The 24,051-nt window shown below is 40.3% G+C and overlaps 1 protein-coding gene across 1 annotated transcript in view; it reads left to right on the top strand.

The window, feature by feature from the left end:
- Nucleotides 1-20,566, top strand: part of LOC137634766 (Golgi apparatus protein 1-like) — an 86,069-nt gene extending 65,503 nt beyond the window's left edge. The window contains exons 16-20 of the mRNA XM_068367288.1: nt 4,989-5,198; nt 12,577-12,696; nt 16,952-17,174; nt 18,848-18,954; nt 20,018-20,566. Of these exons, the coding sequence (XP_068223389.1) occupies nt 4,989-5,198; nt 12,577-12,696; nt 16,952-17,174; nt 18,848-18,954; nt 20,018-20,182 (825 nt within the window). The 3' untranslated portion in view covers nt 20,183-20,566. The remainder of the gene's footprint in view (nt 1-4,988; nt 5,199-12,576; nt 12,697-16,951; nt 17,175-18,847; nt 18,955-20,017) is intronic.
- The last annotated feature ends 3,485 nt before the right edge of the window (nt 20,567-24,051 follow it).

Genomic DNA, 24,051 nt, shown 5'->3' with positions numbered 1-24,051 from the left:
AAGAGGTTTCTCGTAAGAAACCATGGACCAAATCTTGCAGCTTTTAAGTGCAAGTCGGTCCCTTCCGCGCAAGTCCAACGGCCTAGGTGTAGCCACTGGGTCAGTTCGGACTCGCTGCAGTCATCCGACGACTGCACACCTCCCAAGAGAGGCAAGGTGGTACCGCAACAGGCAGTAACTCTGTCTGTTGCCGCACCAGCTGTTTTAGACCCTCAGTCACGACGGACAGTAGCTCCGTCTATTGCCGTTTTTTGTAGACCCTAAGTGGTCTTTACTGCAGTCTATGCAGACTCAGTTAGCTGCGGTTATGCAGGAGTTTCGTGCGGAGAAGGTTGACTCTGCTCTCGTTAGCCTACAACCTGCCACTGTTGTGCGCCCAGCTCACGCTGAGGCTGCCTGCTCCCACACTCCGGCTGCGGAGAGCTCCACCTCCGATGCGCAATCGACCCTGCCAGACGCATGTTAACGTTAGCCGACGTGCGGCTCCCTCCGTTAACATGCGTGAGCTACCGCATCAGCAGTGGGAAGGTGGAGTCAAGCTGCCGTGTTTTGACGCGATGCGTTAGTTTCCGCAACCCACGGCAGTCCCCACCACGCACCACCACTCCGCTTTGGTTGTTGCCTGCTCCCACACTCCGACTGCGGAGAAGGTTGACGATGCACCCGTTTGCCTACAACTTGCCACGGTTGTGCGCCCAGCATGGCTGCCTGCTCCCACACTCTTGTTGTGAGAGCTCCTCCACCCATGCGCAGTCGGCCCTGCCAGACGTATGCTGACTCCCACAGACACACGGAGCACTCCGTTGCCGTGCGTGAGCTACCACAAGCTGCCGTGTTTTGACACGGTGTGTCAGCCTCCGCAACCCACTGTGGTTACCGCCACTCACCCGCAGCAGACTAGTCAGTCAGGAGTTGAGGCTTCCCCACACAGCTTTGGTTGTTGCCAGCTCACAGACTGTCAAGCAGTTACATGACGTTGCCTTCTGGTCTGCTACTAATGCACCAGTGCTGTATGTCCTCACGCACCTGTTGTGGTTGACAGTTCAGTTTTTGACAGTTCACAGACTGTCAAGCAGTTACATAACGTTGCCTTCTGGTCTGCTGCTTTTGCACTAGTGAGACCCTCACTGAGATAACCTAGCTTTTCTCGGACATGGTTCCTATAGATGAGAAAGTGCTGTTCTCCCTCCTTCTGATATTCCTTTGAGGACTCTGTCATTTGGAGAGGAGCCTTAAGCTGCTTAGCCTCCTATGGACTTTAATTAAAGCATAACAAGGCTTCCAGGGATGGTAAATTGTTCCGCTTCAGTCGCTAACCCCGTCTGTTGCCACACCTGCTCCCATAGACCCTAATGGGCTTTGTTACAAGACATGCAGTCCAAGCTTGTGTCCTTGTTAGAGGATTTTTTACGGAGAAGAACCTTCTAGCCAACAACCTTCCTACCGGTTGGTTGTACGCCCTGTTGACGCTGAGGTATCCTACTCACGTCCACCAGTTGAGATGGTTCCTCCACCGGTGCGACCCAGTGTGGGTTGCCAGTCGCACGTGGACGTTAAGCGACTCTCGGAGGTGGTTGTGGACGTTCAGTGTGTCACTAGGAAGACGTTCAACAACCAGCAGAGATGACTTGTTGTGACGCAGTGCGGCAACCTCAGCAACCCTGTAGGGGGTTGACTGCACAACCCAGACAGTCTACACAGTTTCGGGTTGACGCTGTACTTCCTCGCGTCCCCATGGTTGACAGTTCACAGACTGTGCAGCAGTACCATGATCTTGTGTCCGGCTCCGTCACGCATCCACCAGTGCGACCGGATTCAGCGAGTCAGACGTTGCCCACTCCGTTGCCGTTTCCTCATCAGTTTCGAATGAGGAACCCTCTGATGAGGACATTGCTGAACAAGACGATCAACCCCCAGCCCTGCTATCCATCCAGAAGATGCTGAAGAAGGAACACTGCCCTGTCAGGCTGTGGATGAGTCTGGTTAGGACACTGTCATCCGTGGTTCTATTTGTGTCACTTGGAAGACTACACCTCCGTCCTCTTCTGTATCATCTAGCTTTTCACTGGAAAAGGACTAGACGCTAGAAGCGGTCTCGTTCCCGGTTTCCGGTAAGATAAAGTCTGGTCTGACTTGGTGAAAGGACTTTATCAACCTTTGAAAGGGTCTTCCCCTGACTGTTCAGACTCCCAACCACGTTCTCTTCTCGGACGCATCGGACGTAGGCTGGGGTGCGACATTAGGCGGTAGGGAATGCTCGGGATTATGGAACTCGAGTCAAAGGACAATGCATTTCAACTGCAAGAAGCTTCTGGCAGTACGTCTGACCTGGAAAAGCTTCAGGTCTCTCCTTCAAGGCAAAGTGGTGGAGGTGAACACGGTCAACACCCTGCTTTGACGTACATCTCCAAGCAAGGAGGGACCTACTCTCTGACATGGTACGAGTTTGCAAGAGACCTCCTCTCCTGTTCAACAGGTCTAGACTTTTCACTAGTAACGAGGTTCATCCAAGGCAACTTGAATGTCATAGCAGATTGTCTCAGTAGGAAGGGACAAATAATTCCAACATATTGGACCCTCCACAAGGATGTATGCAAGAGACTTTGGGCCACCTGGGGCCAGCCAACCATAGATCTCTTCGCAACCTCGATGACCTAGAGGCTCCCAATACTTTGCTCACCTATCCCGGACCCAGCAGTAGTTCATATAGATGCCTTTCTACTAGATTGGTCACATCTAGATCTATATGCATTCCCTCCGTTCTAGATTGTCAACAAGGTACTGCAGAAGTTCGCCTCTCACGAGGGGACAAAGTTGACGCTAGTTGCTTCCCTCTGGCCCGCGAGAGAATAACTCACCGAGGTACTTCGATGGCTAGTAGACGTTCCCAGAACACTTCCCCTAAGGGTGGACCTGCTACGTCTGCCACGCGTAAAGAAGGTACTCCAAGGCCTCCACGCTCTTCGTCTGACTGCCTTCTGAATATCGAAAGACTCTCGAGAACTAGAGATTTTTCGAAGGAGGCAACCAGAGCGATTGCTAGAGCAAGGAGAACATCCACCCTTAGAGTCTACCAATCGAAGTGGGAAATCTTCCGAAACTGGTGCAAGTCAGTATCCGTATCCTCGACCAGTTCCTCTGTAACTCTAATAGCTGACTTCCTCTTATATCTGAGGAAAGAACGATCTCTTTCAGCTCCCACTATCAAGGGTTACAGAAGCATGTTGGCATCGGTCTTCCGTCACAGAGGCTTAGATCTTTCCAACAATAAAGATCTACAGGACCTCCTTAAGTCTTTTGAGACCACGAAGGAGCGTCATTTGGTTACACCTGGTTGGAATTTAGACGTGGTTCTAAGATTCCTTATGTCAGACAGGTTCGAACCACTTCAATCAGCCTCCCTGAAAGATCTCACCTTTAAGACTCTTTTCCTGATATGCTTAACCACAGCTAAAAGAGTCAGTGAGATTCATGCCTTCAGCAAGAACATCGGATTCTCATCCGAAACGGCTACATGTTCTACAACTTGGTTTTCTAGCCAAACACGAGCTGCCTTCTCGGCCTTGACCAATATCGTTCGATATTCCAAACTTATCGTATGGTTGGAAATGAACTAGAAAGAGTATTATGTCCTGTAAGAGCTCTTAAGTTCTATTTTAAAAACCTTTACGAGGCCCGTCTGAAGCTTTATGGTGTTCAGTTAAGAATCCATCTTTGCCTATGTCAGAGAATTCTTTATCCTATTTTATCAGACTGTTAATACGAGAAGCTCATTCCCTTCTGAATGAGGAAGACCAAGCTTGGCTGAAGGTAAGGACACACGAAGTTAGAGCTGTCACAACTTCCGTGGCCTTTGAACAAAATAGATCTCTGCAAAGTATATTCGACGCAACCTATTGGAAAAGCAAATCAGTGTTCGCGTCTTTTATCTTAAGAATGTCCAGTCTCTTTACGAGAACTGCTACACTCTGGGACCATTCGTAGCAACGAGTGCAGTAGTGGTGGGGGCTCCACCACTACAATTCCCTAATTCCAGAACCTTTTTAATCTTTCTCTTGAAATATTTTTGGGTTGTCCGGAAGGCTAAGAAGCCTTTCGCATCCTACTTGATTTGGCGGGTGGTCAAAATCATTTCTTGAGAAGCGCCTAGATTAGAGGTTTTGATGAGGACCTTTAGTATGGGTTGCAACCCTTCATACTTCAGCTCCTAGGAGTCGCTCAGCATCCTATGAGGATCGCGAGGCTCAGTAAGGAAGACGTACTTAAAAAGGCAGAGTAATTGTTCAAGTCGTCTTCCTTACCAGGTACTTATTTATTTTATGTTTGTTATTTTGAATAACTGCTAAAATGAAATACGGGATACTTAGCTTCTTATGTTAACATGTATGCTGGTCTCCACCCACCCCCCTGGGTGTGAATCAGCTACATGATCATCGGGTAAGATTAATATTGAAAAATGTTATTTTCCTTAGTAAAATAAATTTTTGAATATACTTACCCGATGATCATGAATTTAAGGACCCTCCCTTCCTCCCCATAGAGACCCAGTGGACCGAGGAGAAAATTGGTTCTTGTTGACAAGAAGTACCTGAGTACCTACTCGACAGATGGCGCTGTTGATGTACACCCCCACCTGTATAGCGATCGCTGGCGTATCCCGACCGTAGGTTTTTTCTGTCGGGCAACAGAGTTGCAGCTACATGATCATCGGGTAAGTATATTCAAAAATTTATTTTACTAAGGAAAATAACATTTTAGCTACTGTATTAGCAGATTAGATATGAATACAATACTTATTTATTCGGAGATAAGAAAAAAAAGAGTTTTGTCTTTTGATTATATCATGTGGTAATACAACATAAGCTGGCATGTTATAAAACTGTTAAGATTTGGCCTGCTCTCTAGTTATTCCATATTGTGAAAGCTTTATTTATATGTAAAAGTTACAAACAAAATTCAGTGCATTATATCGACAGTTATTTTTCCAGAGTCACATGGATGATCTACCTTCTGATACAAAGTGTCGTCTTATAGTGATGCGACGTATGGTTGAGCAGACAACAGATTCTCGATTGAACCCTGAACTTCGTAAAGCGTGCAGGAAAGATATGGCTAAATTCTGCTTGTCTATTTTTGAAGAACAGCAGCGTAGCCCAACCGAACTTGATCTTAATGGAAAACTTACAGAGTGCTTAAAGGTGAGTTTAATTTATACCTCTGTATGTATTGTAATTTACACAGCAACTGCTGAACCCTAATTGCATTTAGTTCTGTCTGTTAAAATTTACCCATTTCCTTTGGTGCCATCCTAGATATGTTATTTTTAAATATTTAACTTAGCCGGTGAATATATAATAGCTGCAACTCTGTTGCTCGACAGACAAAAAACAGTAAAAACTCGCCAGCGATCGCTATACAGGTTGCGGGTGTGCCCACCAGCGCCAACTGTCGGCCAGATACCACTCTCTCGATGTAAACAAAGACTCAATTTCTTCTCTGTCGACGTGTCGACAAGACTTACTTTTACTCGCTGTAGAACCTGGAGTTTTCTCAACATATTTGGTGAAGTACTTCATTTTGGTTTGAGCTTTCGCAGTGCAGGTGTTTTATCTTCATCTTAAATCTTGAACTCGTTTTGGATAGATTTAATTTTTGGTGACAAAGAGAGTATGGACTTTCTTTGACTTTTAAATGGCCGACCCTTCCCTTAGACGGAAGTATGTTTAGGCTTTTAGTAATTATCTTATCACGTTATAAATTAATTATAGATTTTCCTCTATATATTTTATATCTCACCGCCTTTATTAGGCCTCTTCGATTAACTTTCCATTTATAATAAACATAAAAAATAAATTTTAATGTTTTGTTTATATGCGACCTTTCCTGAGAGTAGGCGGTCCTAACTTGGAAACCGAAGTTAAACAATGTTGAGCCCTTTCAATCGTAAATAGCTTTTAAAGAGCTAATGATTTAAAACTTTTTAAATAAATATATTTAATAAATATTTTATGAAAGAATTTCTTTGAATAGTCTTCGTACTGTTTTCAAAGATGAACTAACGTTTAGTTTATTTATGCTACGCAGTTTGCGCTCTATCGTTACGATAGAGAGAGAGTGTATCACGGTTTCACTTTGCAGAAAGAGTAAATCGATTCTGACGTTTTGTTCATTCTTCTTTCAAAGCGTAAATGTTTTAAATTCTATTTTAAAGGAACTTTTTAATTGAAAAACCTTTCAGTTTTTTCCTTTGGTCAAATAACATGTTTTTTTGACGAAACGTAATTGGGCTCTTCTCTTAGGTGCGAAATCAAGAGAGAAAGAGAGAGAGAGATAGAGACGGAGGGAGAGAGAGGAGAGAAAACGTTCCGTTCAAGCGGGTAACGTTGTTCTCGAGTTACTCTCGTCCCTAGTCTCTGTACGGGGAGAAAGGATAAAACGTTTTTAGTTTTATTCTCGTCCCCAGGCAATGTACGGTGAGAGATTGAAAACGTAGTTTTGAATGAACTAGTGTTTATTCTCTTCCCCAACCACTGAATTTTTTTATCTTAAAAGATGTTTACTGTTTTTTTTGCTGGTATTAATGTGCTTGCATTATACGACTGATTTCGCATTTACTACCTTTTGATGAGGGTAGAATTGCGTGCTTCAGGTAGAAATCAGTAAAAGTTTCGATTTCAGTGAAATAAGTGCAAAACAGAAAATCGTAGTGATAAAGTGATATTGCGCAAAGTGTTACAGTGTTGCGTCCGAGGGTTCGTCTGTTCGTGCCTGTCGTTCACCTAGTCCGGGACCTCTTGCAAGCTCCCAAGCCCAGGGGAGAAGTAATGTCGTACGACTTATGGGTTCGAGAGGCCTTGATCAGCGAACAGACGTTTCCCTCTATGGCATTGGTTCCCAACCTGGGGGTAAATTACCCCCTGGGGGTAATTTAACAATGTTTCGGGGGTAATGGAGGGGTGACAGAAAAATGTTAAGAATTCTGAAAATCAAATTAATATTGGTATTAGGATTAATGTTAACTTAGTCTTAGTATTTTAAGTTGTAAAGTTGTATGCAACTCCAACCATCTCACTGATGCTCTTGAGATCTTTGGTAAGTCATTAGAGATGCAAAATGTACTAATACAATAAATAAAAGAAATTATCTCTAGTGTTTTAGTTTAGCCATATATATATAAATGTTGACAACATTTTGTGAAAGGGGTAACATGCTTAATATGGCATGCTAAATTGGGTAACAAGCTGAAAAAGGTTGGGAACCACTGCTCTATGGTATCGGGTGTATCTTACCAAGATCTCCTCTACCATAAGGTGAGAGAGACAATTTTCTCCTCGTCATCCGAAGGCTTTTCGCATAAGAAACCTGAAACAAGGTTTCGAGGCCCTTAAGCGAAAGTCAGTCCTTTCAGGACAGGTCCAGCGTCCTGGTTGCAGCCATTAGGACAGCTCTGACCCTATGCAGTCATGGGAAAACTGCTCGCCGCCTAACAAAAGCGTAACACAGACTCCGAGAGTCTTTTTTGTTGGCAAAGTGTTGCGGTCACAGACGTTACCCTCGTCTCTTACCGCAACCATTTCCGTTGATCCTAAATGGGTTGTACGGCAAGACATGCAGAATAAGCTTGCCTCCCTTATGGAAGACTATTCTGCCGATTAGTCCGTTGAGCCTAGCCATTTATCTCATCGAGATCCTGGCTTTCAGCCAACCTAACGTTCCTTTGTGCGTCTTGTTGACGTTGGCGTAGTTAAGTCACGTCAGTCAGGTTGTTTAGAACCACACTCGATGCGGTCTCGTGTGGATTTTCAGCCACATTTGGACGTTACGCCACTTGCTGATGCTCCTGTTGACGTTCAGGACGTTCGCTAACAATCGGAGTAGACTTGTTTTGACGCTGTGCGTCAACCTCCGCATTCTAGAGTTGTTTTGACAGCTCAGTCTAGGCAGTCAAAGCAGTCTCGAGTGGACGCTGTGCGTCGTCACGCACCTGTTGTTGTTGACAGTTCACAGACTGTCGAGCAGTTACATGACGTTGCGTCCTGGTCTCTCGCACCTGTTGTTGTTGACAGTTCACAGACTGTCAAGCAGTTACAGGACGTTGCGTCCTGGTCCGCTACTAATGCACCAGTGCGTGTGGACTCTGCTTGTAAAGCATTGCCACCACGGTAGGTCTCTCCCTTGCTTGAGACTCAGCTATTATCGGACAAGGTTCCTTTATATGAGGAAGTTGCTGTTCCCCCTCCTACTGATATTCCCTTGAGGACTCTGTCAGACGGAGAGGAGCCTAAAGCTGCTTAGCCCTCTATGGACTTTAATTAAATCATGCTGATTTTTAAGGTTCTTCGTCCGGATCTTTCTGTAACTGCTGCTCCTCGTTCGCCTAAACGTCAGAGCTTACACTAGGCCCAGCTACTTCGAAGCCGTTGTTTATAAGCTAGTGCTCTCTCGCTCTCCTAGAGAGCTTTACGTTTGCTAGGCGACTGGTTTATCACCAGGAGGAGTTTGGGGGATACATCCTTTGCTTTCCCTTCTTTTAAACTGGCTTTTAGAGCGAGAGTCTGATATGACACGAGAGAAGTTCTCGGCTTGGGAGTTCCTGCCTCTGCCCAGATAGACTTCTCAAATCTCGTAGACTCTCCCTGGCGCCTGGCCAGGAGACGCTCCAAGATTTTACAGGTCAACTTCACAGCTGTTTTCGAGCCTTTGAAGTTTTGCTGTACAATTATGTCATGCATAAACAAGGCTTTCAGGGATGGCTCCAATGATCTGACAGCCACGTTCTCTGCAGGGACAAGTCCCTCAGGGATGGCTCCATGATTTGGCAGCCATGTTCACTGCAGGAGTACGTAAGAGGCAAGTGCGCTCAATGTGTTCATTGTCAAGACAAACTTCACGATGAAGTCTACCAGGCTGTTTTGACAGCATTTATGGAAGGTGACTGGATGGTCTCTCTCGACCTTCAGGAGGCATACTTCCACATTCCTATACACCCGGATTCCCAACCGTTTCTGAGGTTTGTTCACAGGAATGTGGGGTACCAGTTTCGAGCTATCGGAGATCAGAGCCTCCCTGTACTTGGACGACTGGCTTCTCAGAGCCTCTTCCAGTCATCGCTGTCTGAAGGATCTCAATTGGACTCTAGATCTGGCCAAGGAATTGGGACTCCTAGTCAATTTGGAAAAGTCACAGCTGGTCCCATCCCAAACTATTCTGTATTTAGGGATGGAGATTCACAGTCAAGTTTTTCGGGCTTTTCCGTCGGCCCCCAGAATAGATCAAGCCCTGCTCTCCATCCAGAAGATGCTTAAGAAAGAACGCTGCTCAGTCAGGCTGTGGATGAGTCTGGTAGGGACGCTATCATCCCTGGAGCAATTTGTCTCACTAGGAAGGCTACACCTCCGTCCTCTTCAATTCCATCTGGCTTTTCACTGGAAAAAGGACAAGACGCTAGAGGCGGTCTCGATCCCGATTTCCGAAAAGATAAAGTCTTGTCTGACTTGGTGGAAGGACAATATCAGCCTACGAGAGGGTCTTCCCCTGGCAGTTCAGATACCCAACCATGTTCTCTTCTCGGACGCATCGGACTTGGGCTGGGGCGCGACGCTGGACGGTCGGGAATGCTCAGGTCTGTGGAACTCGAGTCAGAGGAGCATGCATATCAACAGCAAGGAGCTTTTGGCGGTTCATCTGGCCTGCATAAGCTTCGAGAATCTCCTTCGAGGCAAGGTGGTGGAGGTAAACTCGGACAACACCACGGCCTTGGCGTACATTTACAAACAGGGAGGTACCCACTCACTGACTTTGTACGAGGTCGCAAGGGACCTGCTCATCTGGTCAAAAGATCGAGGCATCTCCCTAGTAACGAGGTTCATCCAGGGCGACTTGAACGTCCTAGCAGATTGTCTCAGTCGGAAAGGTCAAGTAATTCCAATCGAATGGACCCTCCACAAGGATGTGTGCAAGAGACTTTGGTCGACTTGGGGTCAACCCACCATAGATCTCTTTGCAACCTCGCTGACCAAGAGGCTTCATATCTATTGCTCTCCAGTCCCGGACCCAGCAGCAATACATATAGATGCCTTCCTCCTAGATTGGTCACATCTGGATCTTTACGCATTCCCACCATTCAAGATTGTCAACAAGGTACTGCAGAAGTTCGCCTCTCACGAAGGGACAAGGTTGACGTTAGTTGCTCCCCTCTGGCCCGCGAGAGAATGGTTCACCGAGGTACTTCAATGGTTAGTAGACGTTCCCAGAAGTCTTCCTCTAAGAGTAGACCTTCTACGTCAGCCACACGTAAAGAAGGTACACCAAAGCCTCCACGCTCTTCGTCTGACTGCCTTCAGACTATCGAAAGACTCTCGAGAGCTAGAGGCTTTTCGAAGGAGGCAGCCAGTGCGATTGCTAGAGCAAGGAGAATTCTACCATTAGAGTCTACCAATCGAAGTGGGAAGTCTTACGAGACTGGTGCAAGTCAGTTTCTGTATCCTCGACCAGTACCTCTGTAGCCCAAATAGCTGATTTTCTCTTATACCTGAGAAAAGGACGATCCCTTTCAGCTCCCACTATCAAGGGCTACAGAAGCATGTTGGCATCGGTCTTCCGGCATAGAGGCTTAGGTCTTTCCAACAATAAAGATCTGCAAGACCTCCTTAAGTCTTTCGAGACCACTAAGGAGCGTCATTTGGCTACTCCTGGGTGGAATTTAGACGTGGTCCTAAGATTCCTCATGTCAGACAGGTTTTAGCCTTTACAGTCAGCCTCCCTGAAAGATCTCACTCTTAAGACTCTTTTCCTGGTATGCTTAGCCTCAGCTAAAAGAGTCAGTGAGATTCATGCCTTCAGCAAGAACATCGGATTTTCGTCAGAAAAGGCCACTTGTTCTCTGCAACTTGGTTTTCTAGCCAAAAATGAGCTACCTTCTCGTCCTTGGCCTAAATCTTTCGATATTCCCAGCTTATCGGAGATCGTAGGCAATGAACTAGAAAGAGTCTTATGCACTGTTAGAGCTCTTAAGTTCTACTTAGCTCGTACTAAACCTTTACGAGGCCAATCTGAAGCGTTATGGTGTTCGGTTAAGAAACCATCCTTGCCTATGTCAAAGAATGCTTTGTCATGTTTTATCAGATTGTTAATACGAGAAGCTCATTCACACTTGAGTGAGGAAGACCGATCTTTGCTTAAGGTTAAGACGCACGAAGTTAGAGCTGTAACAACTTCCGTGGCCTTTAAGCAAAATAGATCTCTGCAAAGTATCATGGACGCAACCTATTGGAGAAGCAAGTCAGTGTTCGCGTCATGTTACTTAAAAGGTGTCCAGTCTCTTTACGAGAACTGCTACACACTGGGACCATTCGTAGCATCGAGTGCAGTAGTGGGTGAGGGCTCAACCACTACAATTCCCTAATGCCATATCCTTTTAATCTGTCTCTTGAAATGTTTTAATGTTTTTATGGGTTGTCCGGAAGGCTAAGAAGCCTTTCGCATCCTGGTTGATTTGGCGGGTGGTCAAAGTCATTTCTTGAGAGCGCCCAGATTATGGGTTTGATGAGGTCCTGTTGTATGGGTTGCAGCCCTTGATACTTCAGCTCCTGGGGGTCTGTCAGCATCCTAAGAGGATCGCGGGGCTCCGTAAGGAAGACGTACTTACAAGGCAGAGTAATCGTCTAAGTCGACTTCCTTACCAGGTACCTATTTATTTTGGTTTTGTTATATTGATAACTGTCAAAATGAAATAAAAAACTCTTAGCTTATACGATGTAAACATATTTAACTGGTCTCTACCCACCACCCTGGGTGTGAATCAGCTATTATATATTCACCGGCTAAGTTAAATATTTAAAAATGATATTTTAATTATAAGATAAATTTTTGAATATACTTACCCAGTGAATATATAAATTAAACGACCCTCCCTTCCTCCCCAATAGAGACGCAGTGGGAAGAGAAGAAATTGAGTCTTTGTTTACATCGAGAGAGTGGTATCTGGCCGACAGTTTGCGCTGGTGGGCACACCCGCAACCTGTATAGCGATCGCTGGCGAGTTTTTACTGTTTTTTGTCTGTCGAGCAACAGAGTTGCAGCTATTATATATTCACCGGGTAAGTATATTCAAAAATTTATTTTATAATTAAAATATCATTTTTCGTAATTTAGATGTTTTCTTTTAAAATTTGAAGAAAAATCTTTGAGCCTTGTGTGGGTATATAGTTCTTTCATATATGAAGTTGGTTCAAGGTATGGTAGATTCTGGAATTTCCGTGAGTGCAGCGCTACCGGTTTTACTGCTCTCTCTCTCTCTCTCTCTCTCTCTCTCTCTCTCTCTCTCTCTCTCTCTCTCTCTCTCTCTCTCTCTCTCATTGTAAATATTTTCTTTGTATGGTGCCGGTAGCACTAGCACTTTTTGAGGTTTCCGTTGTGGCTTCGTCAAGCTTCAAGAGAGAAGCAGTATGAATATCAAGTGAGTAAAAAAAAAAAATATTAAAATTCCAAATTCCGTTTTTTATACTTAAGGAGCTGATTTATTCTTTTTTTTTACTAAGAATAGAATTTTACTAAAGATGTATTTTATTTTTGAAGGAGCAACTTCCTGGAAGTAAGCTTAGCTCAGATTGCAGAAAGGAGGTCACATCAATGGTTCGTTATGCTGCTCTAGACTACAAGTTGGATCCAGTGCTTGTGGCTAAATGTGAAGATGATGTAAGTAACATATTAGTTTTTATTTAGTCTTTCTATATGGTATAAGCTTTATATTGAAAGTTGTGTGTAGATATGTTTTACATTCAGATTTAATACCTGAGGGAGATTCAGATTTTCATATTAACTCATGTTAGTGTATATTCTTTATATGTAGCATTGCATGATAAACCATATAGGATTTTATGTCCAGGAACAAATAACTGATGGACCTTGATGAATATAGAGGTGTAGACTCAAATGGTATTTGCTCCGGCATAAATACAAACCATTGTCCTTTACATAGGAGAATGATAACAGTGAAGCTGGAATACAGTAGTTACAACTTTATAACGAGGTGTAGGTAACTGGCTGGTGGTTACTGGCTGGAAGCGGGGGGACAATCCCCCCCCCCCCCTGTTTGCTCACCGAATAGTCGCTTTGCTAGCAGCTGTCAGTGGAGACTGTTGTTCTTCAACTGCCTACAGATTTTGGAAGAATTTCTTTACTTCAGTACTCTTGAACTGTTCCCAGCATGGCACTAAAGCATCTTGGGACATTGTCCTTAAGTTTGAGACATGCTTATCCCCTTTGCTACGATGACTTCGGGATACATCAATACTTGCCTGGTGTTACGCTCAGAGTCCTCAACTACAATCAACTTTGAATCAGTCTCAGGATTACAGATTTCATTGAATAACAAAATAGCAGTTATTTCCGACACGTCTGGAATAAGACAAATCGTTATTAAACTGATCAAACAAAAATGTCTCTGACCAGACGAGTTAACCCTTTTACCCCCAAAGGACGTACTGGTACGTTTCACAAAACTCATCCCTTTACCCCCAAGTCCTTGCAAAAAAATGTTATAAAAAATTTTTTTTCCATATTTTTGATAATTTTTTGAGAAAATTCAGGCTTTTTCCAAGAGAATGAGACCAACCTGACCTCTCTATGACAAAAATTAAGTCTGTTAGAGCAATTTAAAAAAAAATATACTGCAAAATGTGCTGGGGAAAAAATAACCCCCTGGGGGTTAAGGGTTGGAAATTTCCAAAGAGCCTGGAGGTAAAAGGGTTAACATCATCATTGAAAAAGACGTCATCACAAACAAAGGTACTTTCAAAATACAGGTTATAAGTATTTTCAAAAAGGGAATGATAAACTAACATGTCTTTGCAAGAAAAGTCAGAAGACATGACATTAGGAACCAAAATGTCTTCTTGAGACAGGTTGGTAGAACAGTTGACAGCAGAAACATTATTAGGAATTAACACATCGCAATCAGACATGTTGGAAGAATAGTCAACAGTTGAAGAAGTATCATTAACTAACATATCTTCACTAAATAAGTCAGTAGAACAATCAAAAGTGGATGCAGCACAACAAACCAACAAGTCTTCACAATGCAAGTTGGTAGAAGAAACAATAGTAGAGATATTATCACGAATCGACACGTAATTTTTAGATATGCAGGTAGAACTTCGAGTCTCAGCACTCGAAGAAAACGGAGTAGACAAATCAGGACTGAGAACCCCCAACTCCTGATCTAGAACTGGCTCTTTAACCATCTATAGTCAGACATCAACATTCACATCTACCAAGTCATTACCAAGCCATTAATAGGCAACTCGGAAACCACACCAACAACAACAGGCCCTGATAACCAGTCAATGAAGATCCATACGATGCAAGGGAACACTAAAATGGCTACCACCAACCCCACAAACGGGAGCATACGTCCCAATAAACGAATGCTCAGTCACAAGGACAACTTCTTTCAAAACAAATGATTGGGCACAACCAGTATCACACATAATACAAACAGTGTGCAATGAACCACCATCAACAGCAAAAAACCACTTAGCAGTATATGGCTGGAAAACCTTATCAACAGGTCTGGAACAAACGAACTTAACAGGCTTCCTGTAAAAAACGTGGTCATTTATAGTGTTAACAAAGGTTTACTTTATGAACAATCTTTGAATTACAAATAGGATCACAATCCAGATCCATGAGAAAGGCCCCCAGTTCTGTTTTGTTTAGCTGTTGCCACCTTTGCCAAAGATTTTGCTTCCCCCTCCTTCCCCGCCAATCTTCTGTCGGGGGTAGAGCAAAGTCCGAGGCAAGTCTCTCCTGCGGGTAGTCACCTCTCTTGCTCGTGAGGGAGAGCCCCCATAGGGGATCGTCCTCGCCAGCAGCGAACGTGTTGATCTCATGGGCCTCATCGCCTCAGACGTTCTCCTTCGCCTCTGGCAAAGAGACATCTGTTTGGCTCTTCACTATCTACTGCTGAATGATCCCCTACAGAGGATCGTCAGGAACCTCACTGTTTGCCAACTCGTTATCGCCCAAGTATTATCAGTCTGACGAGTCTCATCAGTCTAGCCTTTCACCTGCTGATTACCAACCCTCGCCTGTGACCCGTGACTCTCCTTGGACGCGCCGTTTGCCAGTCCATAAATCATATACCTTTATTGATTTCCCACCTCATGAGCCCTAAAATCTAACAGCATTTCATCATCAGTACATGAAGAACAAGGAAGGTTGTTTGCTCCCATTGGTGGTTTTAGGATAGTACAGAATGGTGAAGAATAGAGGGTTAAGGAGGAATGTAAAGAGAGTTCTGTATGAGAAAGTGATTGTATCAACTATGATGTATGGATCAGAGTTGTGTGAATGAAAGTGGTGGAGAGAGAGAGAGATTGAATGTGTTCGAGATGAAGTGTCTGATGAGTATGGCTGGTGTATCTTGATTGGATAGGGTTAGGAACGAAGTAGTGAGGGTAAGAACTGGTATGAGAAATGATTTAGCTGCTAGAGTGGATATGAATGTGCTGAGGTGGTTTGGCCATGTAGAAAGAATGGAAAATGGTTGTCTTCTAAAGAAGTTGATGAATGCAAAAGATGATGGGAGAAGTGCAAGAGGAAGGCCAAGGTTTGGGTGGAGGTATGAAGTGAAGAAATCCCTAGGTGACTGGAGGATAGATGTGAAAGACAAAAGTGCCTTCTAGAAATAGGAATGAATGGCGAACAATTTTAACACAGTTCTGATAGGTCCTGCTGCTACCTTGGGTTATCTTGGCGACTGGTGAGGTAGCGGCAGTAGGAGAGTCAGTAGGGGGGGGGGAGGATGGGCTGTAGCCCCCTAGCAGTACCAACGAAACTCTGATGAGTCCCTCGTCAGACAAAGAGGAACAGTGAGAAAAAAATCCCCTTTTGTTTTTTTTTTCTTTTTTTATATCAGTCGTTGGGGGAAGTATCATGGTAAATAGATAGACAAGCAAGAATGAAGTCCTAGAAAGGAAGCCTAGAAAGGAAAGGATTGAAAGCAAACATTGGGAAGACAGCACTAATGATTGGGAATAGAGAAGGACATGAAAAAGTAAACGTTCAAGTGGAAAATGGTTCATTGCTAAAACAGAAAAATGAGTTAAACGACTTAGGATCAATAATATCTGAGGAGGGCAGTACTGAGAAAGCAGTGAAGCAGTGTGTAAGAAGCATGGAAAAATGGAGAGAAGTAACGAGTTGTTTTAGCAAAGAAAATGTCATAAAAATCAGGAAAAGATCTGTAAGAGAGTTATCAGTCTTGTGGTATTGTATGGGGCAGAAACTTGGGCACTTTAGAGGAAAGAGAAGGGACTGTTGGAAAGAACTGAGATGGATTGTTGGAATATCACTGCTATACTGAAAAGGAGGGAGAGTCAAGATAAAAGAAGAATGGGCGGTACATGTAATGTAAAAGATAGGCTAGGGAAGCTCGTCTTGAGATAGTATGGCCATGTAATAGGAAGGGAGGAGGTGGAACCAACCAAGAGAGTTAAGATCATGCCAATTATGTGGAGGAGGAGTGTGGGGCATCAATGTATCCGATGGATGGATGTAGTGGGGGTGGATATGGGTGGGAGTAGACTGCAGGAAGAAGATGCAAGGAATAGAAATAGATGGAGAAAGTTTTTTCAAGCTACTGACCTAGCTATACAGTGGGACTAATAAGGTTAGAAGATGCAAGAATGATTAATCTCCTTTATAGTAAATAAAAATCTGTGAATTTGGGGACATTTGAGACTGCAAATGAGTTCTCTATGTAATTGATGGGTTTGTATGATGACATTAATTTTATGGTTAATACTGGGTTTTTTTAAAAAAATGGGTTATGTTAGTGATTTCTATAAACAATTTTGGTCATAATAAACACTTTCTTAATTGTTTTGATATTGATTTATTGTTGATTATCATGGAATATAAATATTTGATTCCTCATTTACTTTTACAGATGAAGGTTTTATGCCCTGATTATCTAAACAATGATGGCCATGGTCGCATGGAAGAATGCCTGAAACTCAAGTTTGATGCCAATGCGTTGAAACCTGATTGCCAAGAACATATTGCTCACGTCATTGAAACCCAACGGGCAGATATACACGTCGATCCTGTTCTAAATGCTGCTTGTACTGTTGATGACAACAAGTTCTGTGAGGGAAAAGAAAGAGGACACCGTAAGTTGAAATAACTTTACCAGTATTCTTGATAGACACCTAAAAACAAATAAAAACCTATTATTCTTGGTATGCAAAATTTTTTATAAATCAAATAAAAAGGCCATTAGTGTGCGAACCAAGCTTTCACGGAATTGAATGTCCATTCAGTTAAGACAAAGAAAGTAGTAGAACTAGATTGGTGTTATATGATTTATAAGAATAAATATATCAAAGCTCATGAAATATATGGGCAAAGGAAAATGTGCTTGAACAAGGGCATTCCAACCTATGATTTTGAAATATTATTATTATTATTATTATTATTATTGATGTTATTATTATTATTTTATTTTTTTATTTTATTTTATTTTTATTTTTATTTTTATTGTTATTATTATAATAATAATAATAATATGCTAGGCTATAACTCTAGTTGAAAAAGCAAGATGCTATAAGCCCAAGGGCTCCAACAGAGAAAAATAGCCCAGTTAGGAAAGGAAACAAGGAAGTAAATAAACAAGAGAGAATAAACAATCAAAATTAGATATTTCAAGAGCAGTAACATTAAATTAGCTTCAAATATAAACTATAAAAATTAAAAAAAACAAGATGAAGGCTTCAAATATAAACTATAAAAATTGAAAAAAACAAGATGAAGGAAAATAAGATAGAACAGCATGCCTCGGGCAAGAGAACTCTAATCTAAGATAGTAGAAGGCCATGGTACAGAGGCTATGGCACTAGCCAAGACAAGAAAACAATGGTTTGATTTAGGAGTGTCCTTCTCTTAGAAGAGCTGCCTACCATAGCTAAAAAGTCCCTTCTACCCTTCCCAAGGGAAGGTAGTCACTGAAAAATTACATTGTAGTACTTAACCCTTTGAGCAAAGAAGAATTGTTTGGTAATATTAGTGTTGTCAGGTGTATGAGACAGAGGAGAATGTGGTAAGAATAGGCTAGACTATTCAGTGTATGGGTAGGCAAAGACAAAATGAGCCGTAACCAGAGAGAGGGATCCAATGTAGTACTGTCTGGCCAGTCAAAGGACCCAATAACTCTCTAGCAGTAGTATCTCAAAGGGTGGCTGCTGTCATGATATAAAGACTGTTGCACATTTGAGCTTTGAAAACATGACTATTTGATAGCCATCCAACATGGGGCAACTAAATTTGGCGTATGTCACATGAGATGGCTGAACAACCTTTAATAGATATTATACTGTATTATTTTTATGAACCTCCCCTGATGTTCATACTGTATTACTTTTTTTTTCGAAACATTGTTATATTGATGCTTGCCCAAAAAACTAAAATTTTCCTGTTTTTTCCTTCCAGTAGGCTTAGGCCTCTAATATATTAGTAAAACAATTAAGCCTTTATGGTAATAACTATGGCTTGGATACCCAGTACTGTCTTATTTTCTTTCCTTATTATATTAAGACTTGATTTTGAAAGTTCCCCCTCCCTTACTTTTTATGAAGTATTCATAGGTTTCATAGTTGCATTTTCTCCATTGCTATTACTCTGTGATATTTTCTTAATGGGGCCCTTATTTCTTTAGTTATATTTTACATGATGCCCAGTATTAAAGAAAGTAAGGACAAAACTAATGGCCTGTTGTTTGAGTACTACTGCCACTGTATTAGAATTTAAAAGATTTTATAACGTGCTTGCATTTTCCTTATAATTTCAGACTTGGCATGCCTGTTTGATGTTCTGGAGCGAAACTCAGGTGCTCTGCAAACCGAATGTAGGGAAAAGTTACGAGAGCGACGAGAAATGTACCAGGTGGCTATAAAGGTAAATTAAATACAATTTTACTAAAAAGTTCTCGAAAATGTAATTATTGATATGAAACTCCTGAAGCTCATATTGCTTTTCTCAAGAGGCTATTTACAATTATGCCAATGTCTACCGTAAAATAGAAATTTCTGTCCTTGTAAAATCCCCCTCCCCTGTAGTAAGTATAAGTCATCTGGAGGTTGATGGCAAGTAATTGGGCATGGATGTGTCATAGTTCCTACGTCTTCCAGCTTTATAGTTGCGTTTACGAGTTTGATATACAGTATTTATTTATCTTTTCTTCTCTTGATCACCATTGGGTTTTTCTTTATGATATTAAGTTATATAATATTTTGATAGGGGATGTCTTTATCTGGAATTGCTATGAATAGGGATGAGGATAGTTTCGGCCATTTTTTAGACCAAAAAGGCTTCAATCCGAAAATGCCCCTTTAGGAGTAGGGTGGTGGTATGATGGTAAATCTATTGGGGATCCATTTCTGGAAGAGATTAATAATGACCAGTCCATGGTTGCATAGGGAGGGAGATGTAGTGAAATATGCTGTATTTGCTTGGCAAATGTTGCCTATCTAGCTTTATATTTAGACCTTTGATTTTACAGACACAAACTGGAATTTTGTTTCTGATGCTTTCTTTGAACAATTAATTAGCACAAAACTCTGGTCTGCTGAAAGAATTTAGAAATTTAAATGCTAAGAGAGGAAAGGGAAACAAAATATAGCTGCAAATAGCAGTGCAGTTGAGTTAAAACCTTTTGGTCTGCCATCAAAGTGCTGTGATTGCCACACTGTAGGATATCCCTGTCATGGGCTGTTTGAAATGCCTTATTTATAAAACTAGAAGTATTTCAGTAGCTGTTTGAACTAACTTGATTCAACTGCCATCTGTCTTATAATGGGAGGTTTTCATCTGAAATAAATTTTGAAATTTTTTATTTCCCCTACACCTAAAAGTGTTTTTGTTTAATGTTTGTTACAGATATTATGAAGTCCTCCATACCTTTATTGTTCACTGAAATGTAATTGATGTTTAACTCACCCAAATTATCAATTTTCAACAGGTTTCCAAGCTCAGTTCCCTGGATGACTTGGTAAGACAAGTATCAATCTCGCCAGGGAGGAATTATATAATTCTCAGTCTCATTACGATTGTTGGCATCATTTTCATTATTGGCCTTTTCTGTGGAAGATCAACAAGACGATACAAACTCCTCAAGGACAGATAAAGCTAAGTGAAGTATAGTAGTGATTGTATAATGTGTGTTACCGTAGTTATGATGAAAGTCTTCAAAGGGTTGTCTCATATTGCTTGACATATGTTGTAATATATCATTAAGTGAATCTTGTCATGTATCATCCTACATTACGTTTCTGTGTTATTGATTGTACAGATTTCTCTTTACGTTATTTAAAGCACCTCAGGTGTTTTACCACCTATGGCAGTTGATGCCAATTAAGATTGCATTTATGGAAGATCTTTTTTTAATTAAACTTAATATGAAAAGGAGGAACCTAATTTTATCTAGCTATATATATTGAAGAATAATTGATGCATATTTAGTATATGTGTAAAAGACTTTCTCTCTGGAAATAGGAGACATATCAAAACTTTGATGAGTTTCAGTAGGGTTTGGCCTAAGCCATTTATAACTTTCTTTTACATATTATTTTGTTCCCCATTGTAAAAGGTAATAGAGGTACTTATACCATGGAGTTGAACATGAACACTGTGTTCCATTTTGCACAATCAGCACAAGAGTTGGTTGTAATGCTTCTACATTTATTAGATTGAAGTATGATTTATATCTATATACTGTACAGTATAGAGAATGAGTGTAGTCATACTAGGGTTATTAGAAAATGAACTTGTGTACAGTTTGCTTTTCAATTCCTTACAATTAAACATAGTCCATTTGTTGCTTGTTTTCCTTGAAAATATTTCTGTTGGCTGTTTCAGTTGTTTTCACTAATTGTATCGGTGATTATGAAGTTATTGACTCTGAATTGATTTTTTAAAGACTCCGGGTCAAAGGAGGTATTGATATTAATGTGTATTTTATCATGAGGTTTCATTTTAGTGCTTAATTGCTATTACTTGACTAAGTTTGTTTGTATTACTCTGTAGGTAACAGGTCTTGCTTTGCTTTATCTTTTAATACTATGTTGTTAAAAGCATGTATTTCGTGTTTGTTTTAGACCTTTCATTGTCAGTATCTTAAGTTTAAGGACATTAGTACTTCTGGCTCTTAGATTGATGTGTGTCCATAGTCTATGTATGTTAATCTATTAATCTTTGTGTCCTGGTTGAAGTACTGCAAAATGTTTGTGACAGATTGGTTCATTATAAAAGTTGTAATGATTTAAAAATTACGCTATTTTGATTTAGAAAATTTACAAATAAAGCTGTTTTATCATAGTTAAGTATTGCAATCTTTTGCATGGCATTTTAACTATTTTTTCTGTCATTTTGCACAAAGAAAAATATTTGTAAGAACAAACGGATTAGGGGAAGAATGGAAAACTCTAATCAGATCTCTACATTGAAGAAAAATTTTCCCTTATTCATTTCAAGTATGTTCTCTCTATATCTTTTTTTTTTTTTCCCTCGAAATGTTAATGTTGGCACAAAATAGATTGGACAGCTTTGCTTGGGTAATTAACAAATCACTGCTTTAATTTTTATTAAAATAGTAATTTGAAGATAATTGATTATTGTGGGCTAGCACTATTACATTAAAAAATTTCCTTTTTTATATACAGTATATATTTTTGCGACTGCAGCCAACATCAATTTTAGCTAGCAGTAGGATTAGAATTTTTTAGTTGAATAATACTTTGGACAAGATTTAAGAGGAGTCATACATATTGACGGACAATTATAAAGATTATGTTTGGCCATTCTATATATTTAAAGATGAAGTTTGAATAAAGATTAGTTAGAGTACAAATAGTGACAGCGCTAAAGTATAGAATGCTTATGTAATTTGGTAATGCCAATTTTTCTTTTTTTTTTTACTGTTCAACGGGGAGTGTGTGGTACTCTATGAAGAGTTTACCTTACGAAATAAAATTTAGTATATAAATCTCAAGTGATTTCACGGAAGATGAATTTGTTGGTCTCGTGCTTAGTCTGTCAGCCCAATGTTTGTCTTCCAGAATTTTGAAGATTTACTATTTTACAATTGCAAAACTCCAGATATTGATTTTTCATTAAAGATAATTATAATATTTTTATTACCCAAAACATTCAAATTGGGTGAATTTTATATACTAAAACAATTTAACTAATCTACTAGGCCAATCATACAAGTCCCAGTCCTAGACTTTTCCCAGTATTTGGTTGGCAGTTTCTAGGTGCACTTTAGTGTTTTGCACAATTTAAAATGAAGTGAGTTATCTAAATACTATAGATAGCAACTGACACATTGTCACCCTCATAAACTAACTGCCTAAGTCATTTTCTCCACTTGTTGGGAAATAAAAAAAACCTTCTCATTTCCTAATTCTTTATATCATTGTCTTGAGTTTCGATTCACAAATTCTTAATAGAAGAATTTGTGAATTAGAATTTGTTAATTGAAGCTCAATACAATGTTATAAAGAATTAGGAAATGAGAAGGTTTTTTTTATTTCCCAACAAGTGGAGAAAATGACTTAGGCAGTTAGTTTATGAGGGCGACGATATTTTCTATGAAGATTAAAGGACAATTTACTGTCCATCCTTTTTCAGCTTCAAAATTCCTCTCTGGGGTCTTCCCACTATTGCACATTAACGCTGAATGGCCTTACAGCGCCCGGCCACATGGCCAAAATTCACAAATCAAATCTAGATCGATGTAAGGAGGATGCAAGTTATAAGTAATCAATGAATATGAGTGACTATTCTTTATCAATTTTGTTATACAGTGTAATTAAATCATTACATGGCTTAATAGGAAGGCAGGGAAATAATTAAGTTTTTTATTCTTTACAGAAATTACAGAGAAGTAAAAGTTTTTGCGATGTTTTAATTCTTGAATTATGTTTAACTTGGTGACTTTATTATAAGAAAATTAATATTATGAGATAGTTTTAAGCAGAAATATATATTTCTATTAAAGTCAAGTGACGAATTAATGTAGATTTTCCATTTCAAATCGTGTAAATGAAGAGAAGTGGTGTGATAAAATTGAACAAAATAAATCCATGCAATTTATGATAGAGTATTTTAACAATTTTAAATTATTTGTATTTTGTTTGGAGTATGGGAGGCTGAACTAATTTTCTTTCTGGCAATGAGTAGGACCTGAAAGAGATTGCTAAACCTTTTTACGCATCAAACCAGTTTAATAAGTTTGTACTTTTACTAGTGAAATAGAGCATATTTATTATTATTTTACCAGTGAACAATGTGAAGTTTTACAGTACTGTATTTAAAGATAGCCATGATTTATAGCACTTTATTGTGTTTTGAGATTCCTATAATTTGTTCATTAGTTAGGGTAATCTCACAGCTTTAAAACAGTCATACATTTCTTTCTCTTTTTCCGTAGTTAGATCATTCTTACAGATATAAAACAAAATCAGACATTCCTTTCTTTCATTACTTAGTTTAGTCTAAGTCAGTAACAAACTCAAATGTTTCTTTTTATTTCATTATTTAGGTTAGTCTAAGTTAGTAACAAACTCAAATGTTTCTTTTTTTTTCATTATTTAGGTTAGTCTAAGGTTTAACACAAAATCAGATATTTCTTTCTCTTTCATAAGTAGGGTAGGCTCTTAAATTTATAACAAAATCTGACATTTCTTTTCCTCATTATTTAGGTTAGTCTCTTAGGTTTAAAACAAAATCAAATATGTATGTCTCTCTTTTATTAGTTAGGTTAATCTCTCAGATTTAAAAAGAAATCAAGCTTTTTTTTTTTTCTCCTTGATAAGTTTGGTTAGTTTCATAGGTTTATAACAAAATCAGACATATCTTTCTCTCTTTTGTTAGTTAAATTACTCTCACAGATCTAAAACAAAATTAGATATTTCTTTCTCTTTCATTAGTTAGGTTAGTCTTACAGATTTAATACAATAACACACTTTTCTCTCTTTCTCTCTTAGTTGGGTT

This window comes from Palaemon carinicauda, chromosome 45, assembly GCF_036898095.1.
Source record: "Palaemon carinicauda isolate YSFRI2023 chromosome 45, ASM3689809v2, whole genome shotgun sequence".
Taxonomy (NCBI): Eukaryota; Metazoa; Arthropoda; class Malacostraca; order Decapoda; family Palaemonidae; genus Palaemon; species Palaemon carinicauda.
Note: the sequence above shows the minus strand (reverse complement) of the source record. Positions and strands in the feature narration are given on the sequence as shown.